The sequence below is a fragment of the Rhincodon typus genome, chromosome 6 (genome assembly GCF_021869965.1).
Source record: "Rhincodon typus isolate 14 chromosome 6, sRhiTyp1.1, whole genome shotgun sequence".
Lineage (NCBI taxonomy): Eukaryota > Metazoa > Chordata > Chondrichthyes > Orectolobiformes > Rhincodontidae > Rhincodon > Rhincodon typus.
The window spans coordinates 44,107,846-44,130,800 of NC_063337.1; the positions used below are offsets into that span (position 1 = coordinate 44,107,846).

Below are 22,955 nucleotides of genomic sequence, written 5' to 3' on the forward strand. Positions count from 1 at the left end.
TTCACAGTGCCTTAGGGAATACAGTTTTGACCGACTCAATTTGCTCCCAATCTATGCAATTTATCACACAGCTTAATGAAAGTTGTTCTCACAGGACTTTGTCTCCACAAAATGTGTGCAGCTGTCATTCCTACTAATACAGTCTTGTCTAGATTTATCTGCAGCAGTTAGATTGATGAGGATGAAGTCAAATAAGTTTCTCCAAGTTCCACAAACCCAGTCTGGCAGCTGCTAGCCAGCTCAGTTACTTGTGGTGCTACCAAGCCACTCTTGGTGTTGGACATTGACGTCTCCAACCCGGAATACATTCTGGGTTCTTGCTACCCTCCCAGGGTTTATTTCAAGTGGTGTTTAACGCAGAGGACTGTGGCATCATGAGCTGAGGGTGGGCAGTCAGTGGTAATCAGCAGCAGTTTCTTGCTTATGGCATTCTACCAATCTGCTGCCACGTCTCATGAACATATCTGCTGGTGGGACAGGATATACTCAGGAAAATGATGGAGAAGCTGGGAACAGTGAACGAAAGGTATAATTTTGTAAATATGACTACATTGGGCCATTGCTTGACTAGTCTGTGTAACACCTCCTCCACATTTATCCATTTCTTTTAATACACTTGAGTATACACAAGTCCATGTGATTGTCCATCTGTTTTTTAAAAGTATCAAGTTCTTGAAAAGTTTACATTAAATGCAATAAGTTTTTAGATTCCATTGTACCATTGATATTTTGTTTTGATTCTTCATTATGCAAATAGATAAAAAGCACTTGTTTAGCAAGACAGCTGTCATTTCTTTATTTCCAATTATGGTTTTGTCAGGTCATATTTTGGAGATGAAAGCAAGAGATCTTAGACATGGATAGGATATGTATTTGTTAAACTCAGCACAGGATTAAGCAGGGCTCCAAATATGCTAAACAGACTGACTATTCCTGAGACAGTGATTAGTTAGTGGGAGAAGGCAGGTGAATGACAGCAAGTAAATTGCTCATTTGGAAAGCTGATACAGACACGACGAGCTGAATGACAATAATGCTGTGATTCAGTGAGGAGGGGCTGTCATCAGTTATGGTGGTGTTTTCTTTGCAGTTACTCAGCTGGTGGAATTTAGATGTTGAAGCAAAATCAGATGACACAGAGGTAACTGGTAGCAGTGATAAGGAGACAGAGCTGAAAAAATACGAGAAATTGAAGGTCTTCTGGAACTGGTGGGAATGATTGCTTAAACATGGAAGAAAGACAGCTGTGCAGTAAACTGACAGAGGTGTAAATTTTAGTATGTGTAAGGAATGGGGAGGCAATGGCCTAGTGGTATTATTGTTGGACTGTTAATCCAGAGACCCAGATAAAGTTCTGGGGATCTGGGTTCGAATCCCACCATGGCAGATAGTGGAATTTGAATCTAATAAATATCTGGAATTAAGAGTCTAATGATGACCATGAATCCATTGTCGATTGTTGGAAAAACATGTGGTTCACTAATGTCCTTTAGGGAAGGAAACTGCTGTACTTACCTGGTCTGGCCTACATGTGATTCCAGACCCACAGCAATGTGGTTGACTCTTAACTGCTCTCTGGGCAATTAGGGATGGACAATAAATGCTGCCTAGCCAAAAATGCCATCATCCCATGAATGCATTAAAAAATCAAAACATAAGGGATTACATAATCATGTTCTGTAACAAATATATTTCAAACAAAAATCCAATACTGATTATAATAACTGTACTGATGAGTAGAAAATAAAGGTCTATGGTATTTAAGCATATAACAGCTATTACATAGATCTCCCAATGTGAACTGCAAGTTCATTTAATCAAGACATAAAAGTTCATAAAAAGAGACGGCATTACCTTTTTAAATGAATCCTATTTAATTATGCCAGCTGCTTAAAGTTTGTTGTTAAAGAAATTCCTCAACAGCAAATGACATAAATGGATCCTCATCACCAATGAAGCTTTGAAAATTAAATTAAAATGTCATTTCTTACCAGATGGAAAATTTCCACTGTTTGCAGCTACACAAATTATTAAAATCACCTACCATAATGCTGCAGGATCTTGGCATGGTGATGGATGATGGAAATGATGCTATGTTTTTGCTCCTGGACTGTGATCCAGCAATCGCTTTTGGGCTGAAAAACTGTTCCAGATAGGAATTCAGGACTCGTAGATCAAATATGTTGTCAATGCGTCCACCATAGATAGCATTTTCCAACAGACCACGAACAAACTCCCACTGAACATCCTTTGTTTCTGTGAATACCAATGAATGATAGTTGAGTTTCAAGATAGTACTGCTACAGAGGATGTACCATAGATAAGACTCAATTCTCTCTAGGTGGGATGGTGGTTTCAACATATATCACTATCTGTTCCCGCTGCACTTTACATTTCAGTTTAAACTGCTTTTTAAGAGATGCACCAGAAGGCTAGAGGCCTGGCTATAAACATGCAGATATGCAGACTGAGCCTTGATTAAACAATTCCACTGCAGTTTTAACTTCAAGGTTGCATTGGGTTGAAGTCGTGGCAAGTGGATCAGGGATCAGATATAAACCAGAAAGTTAGGTTTTTTTTAAAACAATCTTTTGAGGACCTGCTGTTACAGAAATGTACCTTCAGGACATAGACTTTTATTCTATCTCTTCAGAAACCCCAGAGTGTAATTAACAGTTGTTTCAGAAGTAAGTGCCATAAATATGAATTATAATCTATTTTATACGCTGATGAATTCCTGCAGTTCACTTTGTCCTCTGTCTGACTGGTCCAGGTACAAAGGTCGCTGCTTCTTCACAATAACTTATTTCATTCTCTTACTCCATTTTTATGATTGCATTCTTGAGTAGACCATTTGGTCAAATTCACTGGGAAAGCTTCTCCTGTGTTCCTAGATAATTCAAAATAAGGGATGAGTTTTTTGTCACAAACTTTGGCTACTGTTCCATCCCTATGCCATAGGTGCAGGTGCACCAATGTTATGTATTTGCAGAGGCTCTGTTTTGGTCGTCATATAACAATCATGTTAACACACAAAGCCATGACGAAGCTTCACTCAAAGCATTAGTCTATTCATCTCTGGGTGATATAGTTATCATTTTAAGTTAAAGTTAGTTTAATAAATGAATAAAAGTAACAGCTTTCAGAATTCTGCAAAGTTATTTTATAACTGACTAGGTTTCTATATTGTCTTCTGGGTCATGCACCTAGTCTGTCTTCGGTGGAAATTGCAAGCTTTTTTGATGACAGTCATCCCTCAACTCCGAGTTCACAAAGGAATACCAGAAAAATGGAGAAAAATGTGCAGTGAAAATACTAACCATAAGGCAATACTAACAGTGAACATCAGGAAGTATCACATGCATTTAATGCTCTTTATTATAAGGTGATTTTTTGATGGTTTCCAAGTTATGTATTTTGAAAGAGATTTACTGTATTTGAGAAACAAAGGCAGTTAGGAAAATTATTATCCAGGTCTATAACTTCTACGGGTAGCATTTGCCACTTAGAGTCATAGAGATGTACAGCACAGAAACAGACCCTTTGGTCCAAATCATGCCAACCAAATGTTTTACATTCATTTGGTCCCATTTGTCTGCATTTGGCCCATATCCCTCTAAACTCTGCCTATTCATATACCCATCCAGATGCCTTTTAAATGTTGCAAGTGTATCAGCCTCCACCACTTCCTCTATCAGCTTATTCCATACACGCACCACCCTCTGCATGAAAATGTTCCCCCTTAGGTCCCTTTTAAATCTTTCCCCTTTCACCTTAAACCTATGCCCTCTAGTTTTGGACTCCTCTACCCTGGAGAAAAGACCTTGTGTATTCACCCTATCCATGCCCCTCATGATTTTATAAACCTCTATAAGGTCACCCCTCAGCCTCGGATTCTCCAGGGAAAATAGCCCCAGCCCATTCAGCCTCTCCCTATAGGCCAAACCTTCTAACCCCAGCAACATCTTTTCTGAACCCTTTGAAGTTTCACAACATCCTTCCTATAGCAGGGAAACCAGAAGTGAATGCAGTATTCCAAAAGTGGCCTAACCAATGTCCCATAGAGCCACAACATGACCTCCCAACTCCTATACTCAATGACCAGAATAATAAAGGCAAGTGTACCAAATGCCTTCTTCACTATGCTGTCTACCTGCAACTCCACTTTCAAGGAACTATGAACCTGCACCCCAAGGTCTCTGCGGCAACACCCTCCAGGACCTTATCATTAAGTGTATGAGTCCTGCTCTGATTTGCCTTTCCAAAATGCAGCACCTCACATTTATCTAAATTAGACTCCATCTGCCACTCCTCCGCCCATTTGCCCATTTGATCAAGGTCCTGTTGAACTCGGAAGTAACCTTCTTCGCTGTCCACTACACCACCAATTTTGGTGTCATCTGCAAACTTACTGACCATACCTCCTCCATTCACATCCAAATCATTTATATAAATGACAAAAAGCAGTGGACCCAGCACTGACCCTTGCAGCTAGTCACAGGCCTCCAGTCCGAAAAGCAACCTCAACCACCATTTTTTTTTCTGAAGAAGGGTCTAGGCCCGAAACGTCAGCCTTCCTGCTCCTCTGATGCTGCTTGGCCCGCTGTGTTCATCCAGCTCTACACCTTGTTATCTCAAACACCACCCTCTGTCTTCTATTTTCAAGCCAATTTTGTGCCCAAATGGCTAGTTCCCTCCATATTCCATGTGATCTATCCTTGCCAGTCAGTCTACCATGTGAAACCTTGTCGAACACCTTATTAAAGTCCACATTAACAACGTCCACCACTCTGCCTTTATCAATCTTCTCCGTCTATGCTTCAAAAAACTCAATCAAGTTAGTGAAATACGATTTCCCATGCAGAAAGCCATGTCGACTATCCATAATCAGTCGTTGCCTTTCCAAATACATGTAAATATTGTCCCTCAGGATCCCCTCCAACAACTTGCCCACCACGGATGTCAGGCTCACCAGTTTATAGTCCCCTGGCTTTTCCTTACCACCTTCCTTAAATAGTGGCACCATGCTAGCCAACCTTCAGTCTTCTGACACCTCACCCATGGCTATCGATAATGCAAGTACCTCAACAAGGGGCCCAACAATCACTTCCCTAGCTTCCCACAAAGTTCTATGGTACATCTTATTAGGTCCTGGGGATTTATCCACCTTTATGCGTTTTAAGACATCCAGCACCTCCTCTTCTGTAATAGGACATTTTTCAAGATATCACTATTTGCTTCCCCAAGTTCTCTAGCTTCCAATTAATTCCACATGTAGAATCCTCTGGCTCTGTACAATTGCTATTCAACTTATTTAAAAAAAGGCATTCCTGATTTTATCTCTGGGATACAATAAGTGCAAGTCAGTGAACACATAAAGCCGTAGCATCATAAAATAATTATGGCAAAGAAGGAGATCATTTATTTCATTAATCAAGTTAACCTTATTTCTCCACTGTATCCCTTTGGCCTGCAAGGTTATTTCCTTCAAGTACCCATCCAATTTTTCTTTCAAATCATTCATCATTCATCAAGTCTACTTTCACAAACACGTGTGCAGCGAGTTCTACATTACTGCTCACATAGTTTCCTCACATTGTTCCTATACCCTTTGCTGAAACCTTAAATCCATCTCTCTTAGCAATTTTGACATCAAGTAACGAGAATAGATTTTCCTTATTTAACACATCCAAGTCTGTCATAATCTTGTACAACTCTATCCCATCTCTCCATAATCCTCTTTGCTACAAGGGGAAACGTTGAGCTTCTCTGAGGTAATCTCATAGCGTATTCCTGCAACCAGTCTGATAGACCTCCTCTGCATTCCTTCAAGGACTAGCCCCAAAGCTTGTGATCAAATTTAGATGCAATACTTCATTTGAGATCTGACCAGAGGTTTATGAAGGTTTTGAATAATTTCCCTGCATTTGTACCCAATTCATTTATGTACAAACCCCAAGATCCCATAAGTTTTGCAGAGCTCTCAATGTGTAATGTGGCTTCAAAGATCGATGCATATGTGTCTTGAGGCCCTTCTGTTTCTGCACAAGCTTTGATTGTGTAATTAAGTCTCTATTGCCTTAGCCCTTCTGCCAAAACGTATAACTTCTCATTTCTCTAATAAAAATTCCATCTGCCAGTTACATCATTCTACTAGCCTATTGCTAAGGAGTGGTATCATGTTCATTGTTTGCCACATCTCCAGGTTTGTTAAGCTATTGATAAATTTCGATGTTTTACTCAGTATGCTAACATCGAAATCATTTTTATATATGTATAACAGAGTATTGGTCCTTGCAATGACCACAGGAGCACATCGGCGTCTACCGTTCTGCAATGTGCAAAATTATCATTTCTCATAACATGCTGCATTCTGTCCTTAAGTCAGCATGTTATTTAAGTTAGAATCATAGAATCCCTACAGTGTGCAAGCAGGCCATTCAGCCCATCGAGTCCACACCGACCTTCTGAAGAGCATCCCATCCAGAGCCACCTGCCCTACCCTATCCCTGTAACCTTGCATTTCCCATGGCTAATCTACCTAGCTGGAACAATTCTGGACACTTTGGGCAATTTAGCATGGCCAATCCACCTAACCTGAGTGATTAGCTGAATCACTCTTGCAGGGAGCTTGCATAGACACAATGGGCCAAATGGCTTCCTTCTGCATTGAAACAATTCTGTGAGCCTGCTTGTCTGAGGTCAGCAGGTTGCTTCATTAAACATGTAGATTGCCGATAGTGTAATTGGGAGCTGACTGCAGCATTAACATCAGGCTGAAAGAGTGAGCTGGTGGCTTCCCGAAAGCTAGCTCAAGGACCGGGTAAATTTAAATTTATTCAAATAAAACGAAATAACGAACTTCAGATGCTGGAGATCAGAAACAATAACAGAAATTGCTGGACGCACTCAGCAGGTCTGTAGCATGTCTCCACAGATGCTGTCAGACTTGCTGAGTTTCTCCAGCAATTTCTAATTTATTGAAGGTTTCTTATGTGCCAGGAAGGACAGTATGTTCATCTGAGCTTCATAAGGAAATCTTCAATCCAAACTTACTAGCTCTAGATCTGCACTTATCTTGAAATAATATAACAATTGCAGCATATGAGGTTACTGTTGGGTCTGTTGAGTCTGTGCCAGCTCTCTGTAATTAAATGAAATGCCTTTAAATGTATTGCATCATTATTTATGTGTATGTTACCATGTACTTTTACACATATGTGCCTTGAGGATCATCAACAACTGAAAGAAACAATTGCCCTAAATTGCCCCTTTTTTATTTGTTAGCAATTAGGAAACAGCCACAAATGCAAGGACAGGTCTATACAATGGAATATTTAACATCTAAATAACCCGAGCACAGTATTTCACTGGAACTTGGCTCACCTTCAAAAAGTCTGTCAATTATTTCAAATCCAGCACGGAGATCAGATAAAGAAAATTCATAAAACTTGGTCCAACCCTTAAATACAAGAAAACAATGAATTTTTTCCTGAAATTTTCATGGCTATATTTCAAATTCATTCATGAGATATGGACATTGTTGGTCAGGCCAACATTTATTGCCTATTCCTTTTTGCCCTTGATAAGGTGGTGGTGAGCCTCCTTTTTGCAGTCCATATGAGGCACAAACACCCAATGTGCTATTTAGAAGGGAGTTCCAGAATTTTGACCCACTCACAGTAAAGGATACGTGATATCACAGTGATTTGTTGGTGGAGGGAGTGATTGCTTAATATTGGTGGATGGGGTGCCAACCAAGCAGGCTGCTTTGTCTTAGATTTTGTGAAGTTTCTCTAGTATTGTCAGAGATGCATTCATCCAGGCAAGTGGGGAGTTTTCCCTCAAACTCCTGACTAGTCCCTGAAAGATGGTTGATTGGCTTTTCAGAAAACAAGAGGTGAATTACTTAATGCAGAAACTCTTAGATTCTGACCTGCTCTTTTTAGTCACAATGCTTATATGGCAGATTTATTTCAATTTATCGTCAACGGTAATCCTCTGGAAGTTGATAGTGGAGGATTCAGCAGTAATATTGCATTTGAATGTCAAGGGTAGATGATTACATTCTGTCTTGTTGGTCTATGGTATATTTTTGGCATGTAGGATACTTGCCACGTATTAGTCCTAGCCTGGACGTGGCCCAGGTCTTGCTGGCCATAAGCATGGACCGCTTCAGTACTTTAGTCTTATCTTCAGTTTGATTTGATCTTTTGTGTCATTCTTTGCTTTAACAAGAACATTTTTCTCTTCCTTTCAGGTGTTAAGAAATGCAAGGTCCAAACACTCAAAGGTAGTGATGCTGCTCTGGATCCTTCTTCCTTTCCCCTTCCCTCTGATTCAATCCCTTTATTTACTCCCATTTCTTGCGTTGTATTCACCATAGCCTCTGACCTTCCCTTCACAGATGCTGAATGATCTATGATCAGCAGAGGATTTTTCTTTGCCCTTTTACGCCGCCATCTCAATGAATTTTGATGTATTTGACTCCATGCCCACTTCTGTGGACAGGAATCCTCTCTCTACCACATAGACCCCTTCACCCATCTCCAATATTCCCCCTCCACCTGGACTCCCTTCCCTGACTTTTTGTCGGCACTTGATCTCTTCACTGAGAACTGGTGACGTGACATTGGCCACGTTAATTGTTTTGCTCCCCTCATGCACTCTAACTTGTCTTCCTCTAAACTTGCTGCACTTCATTCTCTCAGGTCCAACCCCGACTGCATTATCAAACCAGCCAATAAGGATACTGTGGTTATTACCTGGTGTGATGACCTTTATCTGCCAGACACTGTGCCAACTCTCAGGCACTTCCTCCTATCTCCTTCTGGACCATGACCCCACTAACAAACATCAGGCTGTAGTTTCCAGGACTGTCATGGACCTCATCTCCTCTGGAGATCTGCCCTCCACAGCTTCCCAGCTCATAGTCCCACAACGCTGCACAGACCACTTCTATCTCCTTCCCTGATGTTGAGGTGCTGGTATTGGTGGACAATGTGAGAAGTCACATGACACCAAGTTATAGTCCAACAAGTTTATTTGAAATTAACTGATGAAGGAGCAGCGCTCCAAAAGCTTGTGATTTCAAATAAAACTGTTGGACTATAACCTGGTGTCATGTGACTTCCTTCCCAAAATCAACAAACAGGACCCACTTGGCAGATCCACCATTTCAACCTATTCCAGCTCCTCTGTGATTATTTCTTTCTACCTTGACTCTATTCTTTCCCCCTTGTTCAGTCTCTACCCACTTACATTTGTGAATCTTTAAAACAGTTCCATAATTTCCAGTTTTCTAGTCCTAGTACCTCCTCTATACAACAGTTGGATGTGAAATCCTTCTACACATCCATTCCCCATCAGGATGGTCTGAAGGCTTTCTGCTTCTTCCTTAAAAAGAGGCCTGCACAGTCTTCATACACCATCACCCTCCTTTGCATGGCCGAGCTTGTTCTCACTTTGAACAACTTCTTCTTTGACTCATCTCATTTTTCCCATGTTAAAGATGACTTCCAGCTACGCCTGTCACTTTGTGAGCTAAATGGAACATTCCTTATTCCAGACTCACTTGGGCCCCCATCCACAATTCTTTCTCCGATAAACTGATGATGTCTCCGGTGTGGCTTTCTGCTCTATTCAGAATTGTACTGAGTCTACTGCATTTGTTACTCACAATGTGGCCCCCTTTATAGTGGCAAAAACAAATGCAGACTGGGTGATCACTTTGTAAATACCTCCACTCTGTCCATTGCAATGACCCCAGCCTTCCAGCTTCTCGCCATTTCAATAAATTATCTTGCTCTCATTCTAACATTTCTCTCCCTGGTATGATGCAATGTTCCAATGAAGCGCAATGCAAACTCAAGGAACAATGTCTCATTATCCACTTAGGTACTCTACAGTCCCGAGATCTCAATACTGAATTCAATAACTTCAGAAACTGACTGCATTATTTCTGCTCTTAATTTTTATTACATTCACTTCCCCCACCCTGCACAACCATATTGTGTTTGTGTCTGAATAAAATCCAAAAGAACTACGGATGCTGTAAATCAGGAACAAAAACAGAAGTTGCTGGAAAAATTCAGCAGCACTGGCAGCACAAAACATTAACCTCCGATTTTTTTTCACAGATGCTGCCAGAGCTGCTGTGCTTTTCCAGCAACTTCTGTTTTTGTTGTTGTTGCTGCGTTTGCATCTTGTTTACTTTGCACAGAGAAGAGAGAATCCATTCTCTCCATTTCACACCTTCATTTACACCCATTTTACAGTTTTTTTCCTGTGCTCCATTATTAACAATCCCTTTGCGCTGGGTCTCGACACCATCTGCCCTCTTGCTTCCTCTCTGCCTTTGTCAAAAGTAAAGGAAAGAATATACTTTCCAACACTTTTCAGTTCTAAAGAAGGGTCATGCCAGACTCGAAACTTTAACTCTGTTTCTCTCTCTGCAGATGCTGCCTGACCTGCTGAGTTTCTCCAGCACTCCCTGCATTTGTTTCAGAACACCAAAATGCCAGTATTTTGTTTTTATTGCCCCATTATTTCTCTTTCTTACCTTCTTTCTCACCACCACCAAGGAGGGGAAAAATGCCCCCTGACTTCTACATATTTAAACTTTAAAGAGTCACTAAAAATCAAGTTGAACTTTTGTTATGGTTGTAAATGTTTGCTGAAAACTAGAGTACATACTTGAGGGATGTACTTCCTCCTCTCCTGACAAACAGCATGAAACCAGGCTAAGCTGAAGAGGGATTGTGCACGTTCCAGTATACCCTTCCTAGCAATCTGCTCTGATGTCCAGGATTCATAGGTCCTCATCAAGTTCTTCTTTAAACCTGGTGGTGCCTGTTAGATCAACGATGAAAAAAAAATAAAAATAGGATTCTTAAACATATCCAATCCAATTCATATAATTATACATTTTCTAATACTATTATGATCTAATTAAGTACACTGAAATTGTAACAGATAATTTATTACACTCAGAATAGAGCAGTATTATTTATGTTGAGCATTTTTTCTACCATCCAAGATGAAGAAGTAAGACCTCTGAATCAGTTTTCACAGTTTATGTAACTAGTGACTGCAGCTGTATGACTCTATTGCGAGGAGAAATTTTAGACAGCCTTATTAGTAATCTTGACCAAACATCAAATTTCCTAAACATCAAAATAATGGAAAATCTTATATGAACTTTTTCTAAATTACTATTAAATATACAGAAGTGAGTGAGTTAAAGATTCTTTATTCCTACATTAAAAAGCCTGGAGATTTAAATGCTTCAACAGTCTTGACAGGTCCCTTTGATAATCCTTTGACAGCTTGACAGTTTCAATGAGTTTATGTACCTTTTACACACAAAGGATACCTGACGCCAAAAGTGCTAACCTCCATCAAGGAGTAACTTACCTCCCCAAAGGTGTCCTAAAACTAGATCCAAACTTGCTTCTCCAAAAGAGTACCCTTGCTATCCAAATGGATCCAAAAGGCTCAGACTTGCTTATAGCTCAGTAAAATCATGCAGGAGTGAAGGCACCTACTCTTTTAAAAGAACCATGCAGGCATGAAGCCCAAGACTCCATTCCTGCCATTCTGCGAAAATTGGGAAGAACTATCTAGGGGGCCGGACTTGTTATTTCTAGTTACTTCAACTGAACAGAGTCTCACCGTCCTGGTGAGAAGATGGGCCATTTATTCCAATTTCAAAACAATATAAACATGTTCTTTGTAAATGACAGACGTTTTTTTCAATGATTCATACCAAAGAGTAAACAATAAGCTTAAGCTTCACTTGGACATTCAACCTACTGTATTACATATTCTAGTTCAATAAGTCTATCAGATAAAATTAAATGAGAAAAGTAGATAAATGTCTTATTCACTCATAAGGATTTTAAAATCACAAGTAAAATAATACAGAATTATAATGTTTTAAAAGCATGGAAACAGGCTCTTTGATTTACTGTGTCTGTGCTGGTCATCAAACATTCATCTATTTTAATCCCATTTTCCAGCACTTGGCATTATATGCTATGGTGTTTCAGTGCTCATCTAAGTAGCTGTTAAATATTTTGAGGGTTCCTGTCTCTACCACCCAGATATCTCCAATCTCTGGTCCTCGCCTCTAAACCTACTGCTGCTTACCTTAAAAATTTGCCTCCGTTTATTGACTCCTGTACTAAGAGAAATGTTTTTTCCCTATCTACCCTGTCTATGCCCCTCAGAACATCGTACATCTCAATCAGATACCCCTCAGCCTTCTCTGCTCCAATGGAAACAATCCTAGCCTATTAGACTCTCTTTACAGCTGAATTGCTCCAGCCCAGGCAACATCCTTGTGCATCTCCTCTGCAACCTCTCTAGTGCAATCATTTCTTTTCTATAATGTGGTAACCAGAACTGCACACAGTACTCCAGCTGCGACCTAACTAACATTATGTTCTGGTTATTAAATATGTCAAAAGCGGTAGTTATGCCCACTGCACATAATATTAATGTGTACATTTAATGCAAGGTTATTCCTCATTGAAACAATTAATAAATGAACATTGACTTAAAAACTGGTTTTCCTGTAAAACAGACTTACTTCATAAGTTATTTTCAAACTGGATTGAAGTAGTATTGGGGAGAACTTTGGATGATTTTCAGACGTAAGCCAAAGCCGGAAATTTGTATGTGGCTCAAGTCTATTCAGTTCCTGATTAAAATAGACAACAGAAAATTAATTAGCTCATTGAAAAACATGAAATTTTATTTAAACTTTCATGCTTTCAACCTAACATGCACCAATATATCACTATCTTATGATGATCTGCATTTTGCAGTTGTAATTAGGGCAAAACTGACAATATTCATTACTAACTCTGTGAAACTGGCAGCAATATTTAGTATAAAAGTTGAGCTATTGCTGAATGGGGTAGAACTGATTTTGTAGATACACTAATTTTTAATTAAAGCTGAATGACTCACCAGCCCTGAATAAACCTCATTGCATATCAGTGGAATGTAAAGTTTCTTCATTACAAGACAACATTTCACAGATGCCTAAAATAGAATTTGTTTTCAAGTTTATGACATTTAATCCTACCTGTAATTCACCACCTTCATATTGTTTTGTGGTGAAATTGGTGGAGATTGTTGGAGCTGTGAATAGTGAGGAGGATTGTTAGAGGATACAGCAGGATATCGATTAGTTGGAGGCATGGTCAGAAAAATGACAGATGGAGTTTAATCCAGACAAATGTGAGGTGATGCATTTGGAGGGTCAGGTACAGGTGGAAATTATACGGTGAAGGGTAGAACCCTTAGGAGTATTGACATGCAGAGAGATCTGGGTTTGGAGGTCCACAGATCACTGAAGATGGCAATGCAGGTGGATAAGGTAGTAAAAAAGGCATATGGCATGCTTGCCTTCATTGGAAGGGACATTGAGTATAAGGATTGGCAAGTTATGCTGCAGCTTTATAGAACTTTAGCTTGGCCACATTTGGAATATTACATACAGCTCTGGTCACCACACTACCAGAAGGATGTGGATGCTTTGGAGTGGGTACAGAAAAAGTTTGCCAAGATGTTGCCTGGTATGGGGAATTTTAGCTATGAAGAAAGGTCGGATAGACTGGGTTTGTTTTCATTGGAAGGCAAGAGGTTAAGGGGCGACCTGATAGAAGTTTATAAGCTTGTGAATAGCATGGAGAGAGTGGAAAGTATGAGGCTTTTCCCAGGGTACAGGGGTCAATTATGAGGGGACACAGGCTCAAACTGTGGAGGGGGAAGTTTAAAAGAAATGTGCAAGGCACGTTTTTCACACAAAAAGGTGGTGAGTGCCTGGAATGCGTTGCCAGAAGAGGTAGTAGAAGTAGACACAATAGCAGCATTCAAAAAGCACGTCGGGGAATACATGAATAGGAAGGGAATAGAGGGATATGGATCCTGTAAGTAAAGACAGTTTTAGTATAGAAGACAGTTATAGTCTAACAGGCTTTGAGGGCCAAAGGGCCTGTTCCTATGCTTTATTGTTCTTTGTTCTTTGAAATTATAAAAGGCAAATGAAAAATTCTGTTTGTTACTTCCTGATTTACTGTTCTTGACGATTCTTCACTGTGACTGGGTGTTCAAACTGATGATACCAATGCTGCTAAACGGCAGGAGATACTATGTACCCGGGACCAGAATGAAATTAACAATGAAAAAGGTGACATTCACGTCAAAGTTTGCTAGATCATTTTGGGTGTTTTTCCCCACAGTCAGCCGCAAGCACAATACAACACTACTGACCACAGATTTCAAGTTATTATAAAGGCAAAACAGATTAGTAAGATTTAAAAATTCTGTGAAAGTTCTGTGGCACTTCTTTAATTATTATGAAGGTAGAAAGCATCAAGTTTGCAACTGCATTCAAATTTAATTATATTTAACTGAACAAAGTGGTATAAAAACAGCTGCATAAAACGGCAATGACCAATTATAATTTAATGAATTCAAAAGTGATAATTCTTCTCACAAACAGTAAATGTGTTGTATAGGAATTAATGCTATCTTGTTAATGGTATATTTCATACAACTTCATATCAATATAACAAAGTCTTTGAAGAAATACTATAGCATCAACAAGACGGAGTATAATTTATATTGGGTCACAGATTCGACTGCTGGATGCACATTCCGGGCCTACCAACCGGAAGCTGCAAAAGTTCTGCAGCCTGGTACCATTGTTGTGGAATGGCTTGACCCATTTTTGAGAATCCATTGAAAACCCTCCTCATAGGAGGTGTGAAACACTTCTTTTTAAAAATCATGATGCTTTTTCATGGTTTTGGATCATTTGTTAGCTCTAAATCCATTACAGAGACAGGTTGTATCTTTCTGGGAGTGGTGTACCCCTTTATATTGCGCATATTAGCTTATAGTCTAACATCGGACTTATGTGAGATGTGACCACGGAAATCCATGGTTTGGAGTCCCCAGCATTGGCCCTAGCTCGGCCCGTGGCATCATTTGCATTAGTTAGGGGCAGATTCCTCTACTTAGAAGACCTGAAGGATCTTTACACATACATTAGAACCCAACGTATCCATTTGTATGAGGCAAAAAAATAGGAACATTGGCTGCCAACAGACAGTAATACAATTAGGGATGCAGAAGTGGCCAGAACTGGAGAAGGAATGATATCTCGGAGTATTGTTGAGCTGAAGGAAGTTACAAAGATATGGAGGCATGAGGCTTGAAGGTATTCAAAAACAAATAAAATGACAATCACTACCACATTTCCAGATTTATCACATCAGTTCAATATAGGTAAACATCTCAGCTGCTTGGTTACAGTTGTATCATTTAATGAAGACCAGAAATATTAAGGGTATCAGTATTTCATATCAATCCTTTGTCATGGTAACTTTTGTACATCATTAATGAAATGAAACAACATGTTGTGTGCCAAAGTGAACAAATAAACCAAACAAAAGCCAAAGAACTGTGGATGATGTAAATCAAAAACAAAAACAGAAGTTGCTGGAAAAGCTCAGCAGGTCTCGTGGCATCCATGAAGAGAAAACATCTGGAAACATGATTTTAAACCAGTATATGTCAGGCAGAGGATGACTAAAAGGCCTGTTGGAATGTTCCCAGTCATTTGTTTATATCGTGCAAATTTACATCAAGAATAAGCCATTGGCTTGGCAGAATCTAGGATGAGCAAGTTTTATTTCAAACATTTTTGGCCAGCTCATCGGAAACATGGCTGGAGTCAGATGCAAGTATAGCTCCTCACAAAAAAATAGCATAGGTTGTTCAAAGCAATTAAGGAAATAAGTTACCTCAATGAAAGAGTTTAATCTGTGATACCTCCCAGTCATGATGTTTAAATGGAACTCTGCAGATTATTAAAAGGCTGAGAAGTCATGGACTTTAAAAAGACATTTGATACACTGTCACATTACAGACTTGTGGGGCAAGTTATAGCTCATGGAACTAAATGCGTAGTAAGAACATGGATACAAAATACAAATAGCCACAGTGTGGGAAAGGGTATAAATCAACAAATAATAGGAGTATGTAAAAAGAATGGTGCAATAATTATGGGTGACTTCAACCTCCATGTTGATTGAGTTAATCAAGTCAGAAAGGGTGGCTACCACAATAAATTCATAGAATTAATTAGAGATAGTTTCCTAAAGCAATATGTCATAGAGTCAACCAGGGAATGGACTATCCTGGATCTGGTAATGGGCAACAAGGAAGGTTTAATAAATGACCTTAAATTAAAAGATGCCCTAAGAAGTAGTGACCAGAACATGATAGAGTTTAATATTCAGTTTGAGTGTTAGAAACTTAGATTGGAAACAACTGTGATTAACTTAGATAAAGAGAATTACAATGCAACGAGGACAGAGTTAGCTAAAGTGGACTGGGCAAAACAAGCAGGAAAGACAGTATGCAAGCAATGGTAGATATTTAAGGAGGTAGTTCATGACCCTCAGCAAAAATATATCCCAGTTAGGATGAAATATTGTAAGAGAGGAATAAATCAACCATGGCTAACCAAGGAAATTAAGGAGTGTATTAAATTTAAAGAAAAAAAGATACAGTGAGGCAAAAGTCAGTGATATCCCCAAAGACTGAGATAAATTCAGAATCAGTAGAGGACTAAAAGATTATAAAGAGACAGAAAATAAATTGTGAGGGCAAACTAGTGATGAATATAAAATTGACAATAAGAACTTCTTTAAACATATAAAAAGGAAGAGAGAGAGCAAAGTGAATATCTGGGAAGATAGTTATACAGGACAAGGAAATGGCAGAGGAGTAAGGCAGATATGGTGGAAGATGCTTCGAACATCCCATTAATACTAAAGAATATGGAGGAAGAATTAAGTAGCAACACCGCACTAGAAAAGTAGTATTAGACAAACTAATAGAGCTAAAGGCAGATAAGCCCCTTAGCCTTGATGGCTTGCATCCTAGGATCCTTAAAGAAGTAGGTACAGAGATAGTGGGTGCATTGGGTGCTATTTTCCAAAAATCCTTGGATCCTGTACCAAAGGATTGGAAAATTGCTAATGGGACACCCCTCTTCAAAAAGGTAGGGAGCCAAAAAGTTTGTAACGATAGGCTGATAGCCCTGACATTTATCGTTGGGAAAATGTGGGAATCAATTTTTAAGGAAGTAAACGAATCACTTTTGGAAAGTCATAATTTAATCAAGCAGAGTCAGCATGGCTTTATGAAAGAGAAATTGTGTCTGACAATTTATTAGAGTTTCTCAAGTGGATGGAGGGGAACCAGTAAATATGTTGTATTTTGATTTCCAGAAGGCGTTCAACAAGGTACCTCACAAAATTTAAGCAATAAGGAAATAGCACATGGTGTTGGAGATAGTACATTGTCATGGATAGAGAATTGGCTAATGGGCAGGAAACAATGAGGTGGGATACGGGATTCTTTTTCAGGTTAGCAACGTGTAACCAGCGGAGTTCCACAGGGATCAGTGTTGGGACTACATCTAATTACAGTATATACTAATGACTTGGAGGAATGAAGCAAGTATACTACAGCCACATTTGCAGATGACATGAAAATAGGTGAAAAGACTAGTTGCAAGAGGGATACAAACAATTTACAGAGAGATATTGATAGGTTTATTAAGTGGGCAAAAAGCTGGCAAATAAAGTATGTTGTGGGAAAATGTGAAAATATTCTTTTGGATGGGAGAACAAAAGAACAATAGTATTTGAATGAAGAAAAACTGCAGAAAGCTGCAACATAAAGGGACTTGAGGTACTTGATAGAATTCCTACAGTGTGAAAATAGACCATTCAGCCCATTGAGTCCACACTGATGTCCGAAGAGCATCCCACCCAGACCCACCCCATAAACCTGCATTTCCTATGGCTAATTTACCTAACATACACATCCCTGATCACTATGGGCAATTTAGCATGGCCAATCCACCTAACCTGTACATCTTTGGATTGTGGAAAGAACCCAAAGACCTTGGAGGAAACCCATGCAGACATGGGGAGAACATGCAAACTCCACACAGAGAGTCACCCGAGATTGGAATCAAAACCGGGTTCCTGGCACTGTGAGACAGCAGTGCTAACACCGAGCCTTGTGCACAGAACACAGAAAGCTCACACATAGAGCATCATGTAATCAGGAAGGGTAATGGAATGATGGTCCTTATTTCAAAAGGGTTGGAGTGTAAGAGTACGGAAGTCTTTCTGCAAAAAAGTTTCACTAGCATGATCCATATCAGCAAATGTTAAAAAGGTTGGGACTCTATTCACTGGAAAGTAGAAGAATGAGAGGTGATCTTATTGAAACGTATAGGATTCTTAAGGGGCTTGAGAGGTAAATTCTCCTAATGGGAGAGTGTAGGATCAGAGGGCATAGTCTCAGAATTAAGTGGCATCAGTTTAAGATGGAACTGAGCAGGAATTTCTTCTCTCAGAGAGTCGAGAATCTTCAGAACTCCTTGGCACAAAGAGCTGTTGGGGCAGATTCTTGCTCAGTAGGGTAATCAAGCCGGAAAGAAGATGTGAGGAATGTCAGATCAACCATGATCCTATTGAATGTCAGAGCAAGCTTGAGGGGTCAAATAGCCTTGTCATGCTCCTGTTTCCTAATTTTTTAATAAGAAATACTGACAAATGGTCAATTTATATTTTATGGCTGCAGGAAGATTTATAGTAGAGTTTTCCAAGGGTTAGAGTTGGGACCCTTACTTTTCCTAATATATATCTATGAAGTAGATTTGGATGCGCAGGAGACAATTTCAAAGTTTGTTGATCATCTGAAATCTGGAAGTGTTATAAACATTGAGGAAGACAAGGCAAAAGTCCACAAAGATGTAGACAAGTTGGTGGAGTGGAAGAAAAGTGGCAGATGAACATCAATGCAGAAAAGTGAGAGTTCATGCAGTTCGGCGGGAAGAACGTGGATTAAAAAAAATAAAATTACAGACATTTTACTAAAGGGAATGGAGCATATCGATGGAGGTGACAGAGCAGGTTAAACAGAGCAGTTAATAAAGCGCACAGTGTCTTAGGCTTTATAAATAGGGGCATTGAAGACACTTGCTAGACCTCAGCTGGCATGTAGTGCACAGTTTTGGATGCTACACTTTATGAAGGATGAGAATGCAATGGACAAAGTGCAGAAGGCAATCATAAAATGGGTTCTAGGAGTGAGTAACTTTAGAAATGAGAATTGATTGGTGAAATTAAGATGTTTTCTTAGCGGAGAAGAAGGATAAGAGGAGACTTAATAGAAGTTTTCAAAATCGTGAGATGTCTGGATATAGTAGAGGGGAGAAATTTTTCCCATTTGTAAAAAGATCAAGAACAAGAGGGCACAGATTTAAAGTGATTCGCAAAAATAGCAAATGTCATGTGAGAAAAATCCTTTTCACATGGGTGATTCAGCTCTGGAATGTACTGCCTGGAAATGTGGTGGAGGCAAGCTCAATTGAGGCATTCAAGGCAGCATTAGTTGTTTACAGAGTAGTCTCTTCTAACCCATTAAGGATGATCTAAAGTTCAAATTATCACAAATCAGAAAAGATACATAACCATTTCAGTACATTTAGTTGTTAAAATAATCTGAAGCATACAGGATACCATCAAAAATCTCTACAAAATTGCTGAAAAAACATTCCAGACATTACTTGGTTCTCAGATGTGCAGGGTATCAGTAAAAGACAGGAGGTGGGCAGTATGTCAAAGTTGGAGAGCTGGCACAGACACAATGAATCAAATGGCCTTCTTCTGCACCATATTAATTCTGTGTTATACCATGGCACTAGGGAACAATAGGCCCCTCTTCAGACAGAGTTCTAACGTGTTATGGTGTAAGGATTGGTAGTCTCTTTAGCTTAATTCTTGTAGTTGCAGTTGCAATGACAATCAATCACACAGTTGAGGGCTTAAAGTGGCAATACAATTATGAATGCAATCTTTTGTTTCTAATGAAACGTCACCCATCCAAGTTGAGTGCTCTCAGAAGCTTTTCTTTATCATTTCCCTCCTGCTATGAGTATTGTGAAGGACTATCCTTAGCTGGCAATGTAAGACCTCATGCACAACTGAGCTTTAAATATTGTGCCAGCAGCAGAAATTCTGAAAGGTCCTGCCAATGGGGAGTACCTCCACTATTGCAAAGCCGACAATTGCACAAGCATATTGACATAGAGTTGTGGTACATACATTATGGGGCAAGCAGGGGAGAATAGTGTGAGGCAATCTGTACAGCTCATGGAGAGAAACCTTCCATGAAATTCCCTCTAATTGACATTTAGCCGATCTTTGGCAAAGAATAAGCTTATTGTGTCATTTTTTCATACTTGTTGCTAAATAAGCCCGGCTTGGATGTCCTAATATGCTGTTAACTGAATGTTTGCCAGCAGTATCAAGATATAATTAGAATGAGTCATTTAACAACTTTGTGCAACCAGTTCCTTGTTGTGAAACAATCTTTGTGAAGAAATCAAATAACAAATGTATACATGTATTATAATGCCTTCCCGCGATTAGCTGCAGACTCTATTGTTCTTACAAATTTGTGATCATACCCCATAATCAAAATCTTAACATGTGAACACATCACATGTCAACAATAATGAACTTTCAGGTACCATTGTTATTGCTCCACCAAAACCGATCAAGATTGAATAAAATCCATATAGGAAATTCAAACAGTGTGTGTGACAAAAATAAGACATTGAGGTAACGTCTGGGCTAAAGTGGGAATTGGCATTTTAATTAATATTCACTTTCATCATATTTTACAACAAAAATCTGCACATCCCTGAAAAATCAGAATTAACATATTTCAATACAACAGAAGTGATTCAAAAATCAGTTCGGTTAGAGCTGAACTGGTAGAAAACAGAATTAGAATAGATGGGTGTTTGATAACTGGTGAGGAGACAATAGGATGAACGACCTCATTCCATTCTGTAAAAACTTTACAACTTTATGGCTTTCTATGGAGACTGTAGCAGAGAAGACACGAGAAAGCAAAGTTTGTTTTCATCACTGATACCAAAAAAGTCTATTTTTTGCTGATTTATAAAGGGTCTGTAACTAATGCATATTCAAGTAACAACTGACATGAAAAATTAATTTCTTCAGACTTTGGAAGACAAGTTCATGGCTGATTCTGACTTGAGGAAGCACAGATTCAGCTTCCATCTCGTCATCTTAGGTCATTAGCTTGTCAGCATTCTATATTATGAGTTCTTCATTGAGAACTGCTAACGTGATATTGGCCACCTTAATTTCTGTGCTCCCCTCATCCACTCTAACATGTCTCTCTCTGAACTTGCTGCACTCTGTTCCCTCAGGACCAAACAAACCTGTTATCAAACCTACCAATAAGAGTGGTGTGATTGTCATCTGCCAACCCTATCCCTTACCTTAGCTCTCCTGGAGAAAGGAATTAAAGAATAAGACATAGTCATAGAATTATACAGCAAGGAAACAGACCCTTCGGTCCAACCAGTCCATGCTGAACATAATCCCAGATTAAGCTAGTCCCATCTTCCTGCTCCTGGCCCATATCCCTCCAAACATTTCCTATTCATTTAATTATTCAAATGTCTTTTAAATGTTGTCATTATAGAGTCATACATCATGGAAACAGATCCTTCGGTCCAACCACTCCAAATCGAACATAACTCCAAACTAAACTAGTCCCACCTAAATTGTACCCACATCCACCACTTCCTCAGGAAATTCATTCCACATGCAAACCACCCTCTGTGTAAAAAATTTGCTCCTTGTGTCATTTTTAAACATCTCTCCTGTCACCTTAAAAATGTGCCCCTAGTCTTGAAACTTCCACCCTAGGGCACAGACAACTACTATTAACTTTATCTATACAGCTAAGAATGCTCAAACTCAGCTGCATGAATAATGAAGGAAGAGGATATCACGGTCTCAAGACCAGCCATTAAAAAACACTTGAGTCAGACCTATCAAATATGAGAAAGGGATCTGATGTTTGATTACTGTAAAAGCGATGATTTTACATTTGCCATGCTTTTTGAAATCTTTCAAATTTCATTATATGTAAATAGCTTGATTTGTTTTATGTTATCTTCATTTCTTTTATATACTAAAATTCTATTTTATTGTTAAAGCCAAGTGTGCCCATTGCATAGTAAGGTTTCAGTGAAAGTCCACCACATTAAACACAACAGATGATTTATCAAACCAGACTGCAGTTTGGAGATTTGATTTGTTGAGTAATAGCATCAGCTGGAATCATAACACGTTTTAATTTAAAATATCACGAATAGCTGCAATCAATTCCTGTGGCAGGCAAAACCCACCACAAACTCAAACGTTTTTTTCAAAAATGATTTTTTTAAGAATAAAATGATATGGTGCTCATGTTTTTAAAAAAAAAATCTTGTGTAAACAGTGTTTGCATGTACAAATTGACAGAGGGACATTGACAGAGGGACAAACAGATGCAGAAAGTCTAAAGGGCCAATGGATAAGTGTGAGAAGAAGGGTTTCCATTTCATGAGATATTGGCGCCAATACTGGGACAGGCAGGAATTGTACCATTCAGATGGACTGCATGTGAACTGAACGGTGACCAGGGTCCAAGCAGAAAGAATGACAAGGATTGTAATTAAAGTTTTAAACTAATATTTTGGCGGAAAACACTTCTAGAATTTACAGAAACCGAACAATAAAAGCATCAGCAAGTGTGAGTAAAGGAAAAAACTAAATGAAGGACTAATGTAAAGAAATGATGGCCAGAGATTTGATAAACTCACAGAGCATAAACAGACAATAGCTATTAAATACAGTAGGAAGTGAATAATAAACAAAATTAAGTTAAATTGCTGCCACAGCAATATACCTGGTATTCACAATACAGTGGATGAACTGGAGGCAATAATTTGTAAGGAGGTTAAGAATATAGTGGGATCGGCT

The 22,955-nt window shown here is 39.1% G+C and overlaps 1 protein-coding gene across 1 annotated transcript in view; it reads right to left on the reverse strand.

Moving 5' to 3' along the window:
* The window catches only part of LOC109928522 (cytoplasmic dynein 2 heavy chain 1), a 534,366-nt gene that overhangs the window by 97,082 nt on the left and 414,329 nt on the right, over positions 1-22,955 (reverse strand). The window contains exons 79-82 of the mRNA XM_048597671.1: positions 12,593-12,703; positions 10,696-10,851; positions 7,387-7,462; positions 2,045-2,256 (exon numbers count right to left, since the gene is read on the reverse strand). Of these exons, the coding sequence (XP_048453628.1) occupies positions 2,045-2,256; positions 7,387-7,462; positions 10,696-10,851; positions 12,593-12,703 (555 nt within the window). The remainder of the gene's footprint in view (positions 1-2,044; positions 2,257-7,386; positions 7,463-10,695; positions 10,852-12,592; positions 12,704-22,955) is intronic.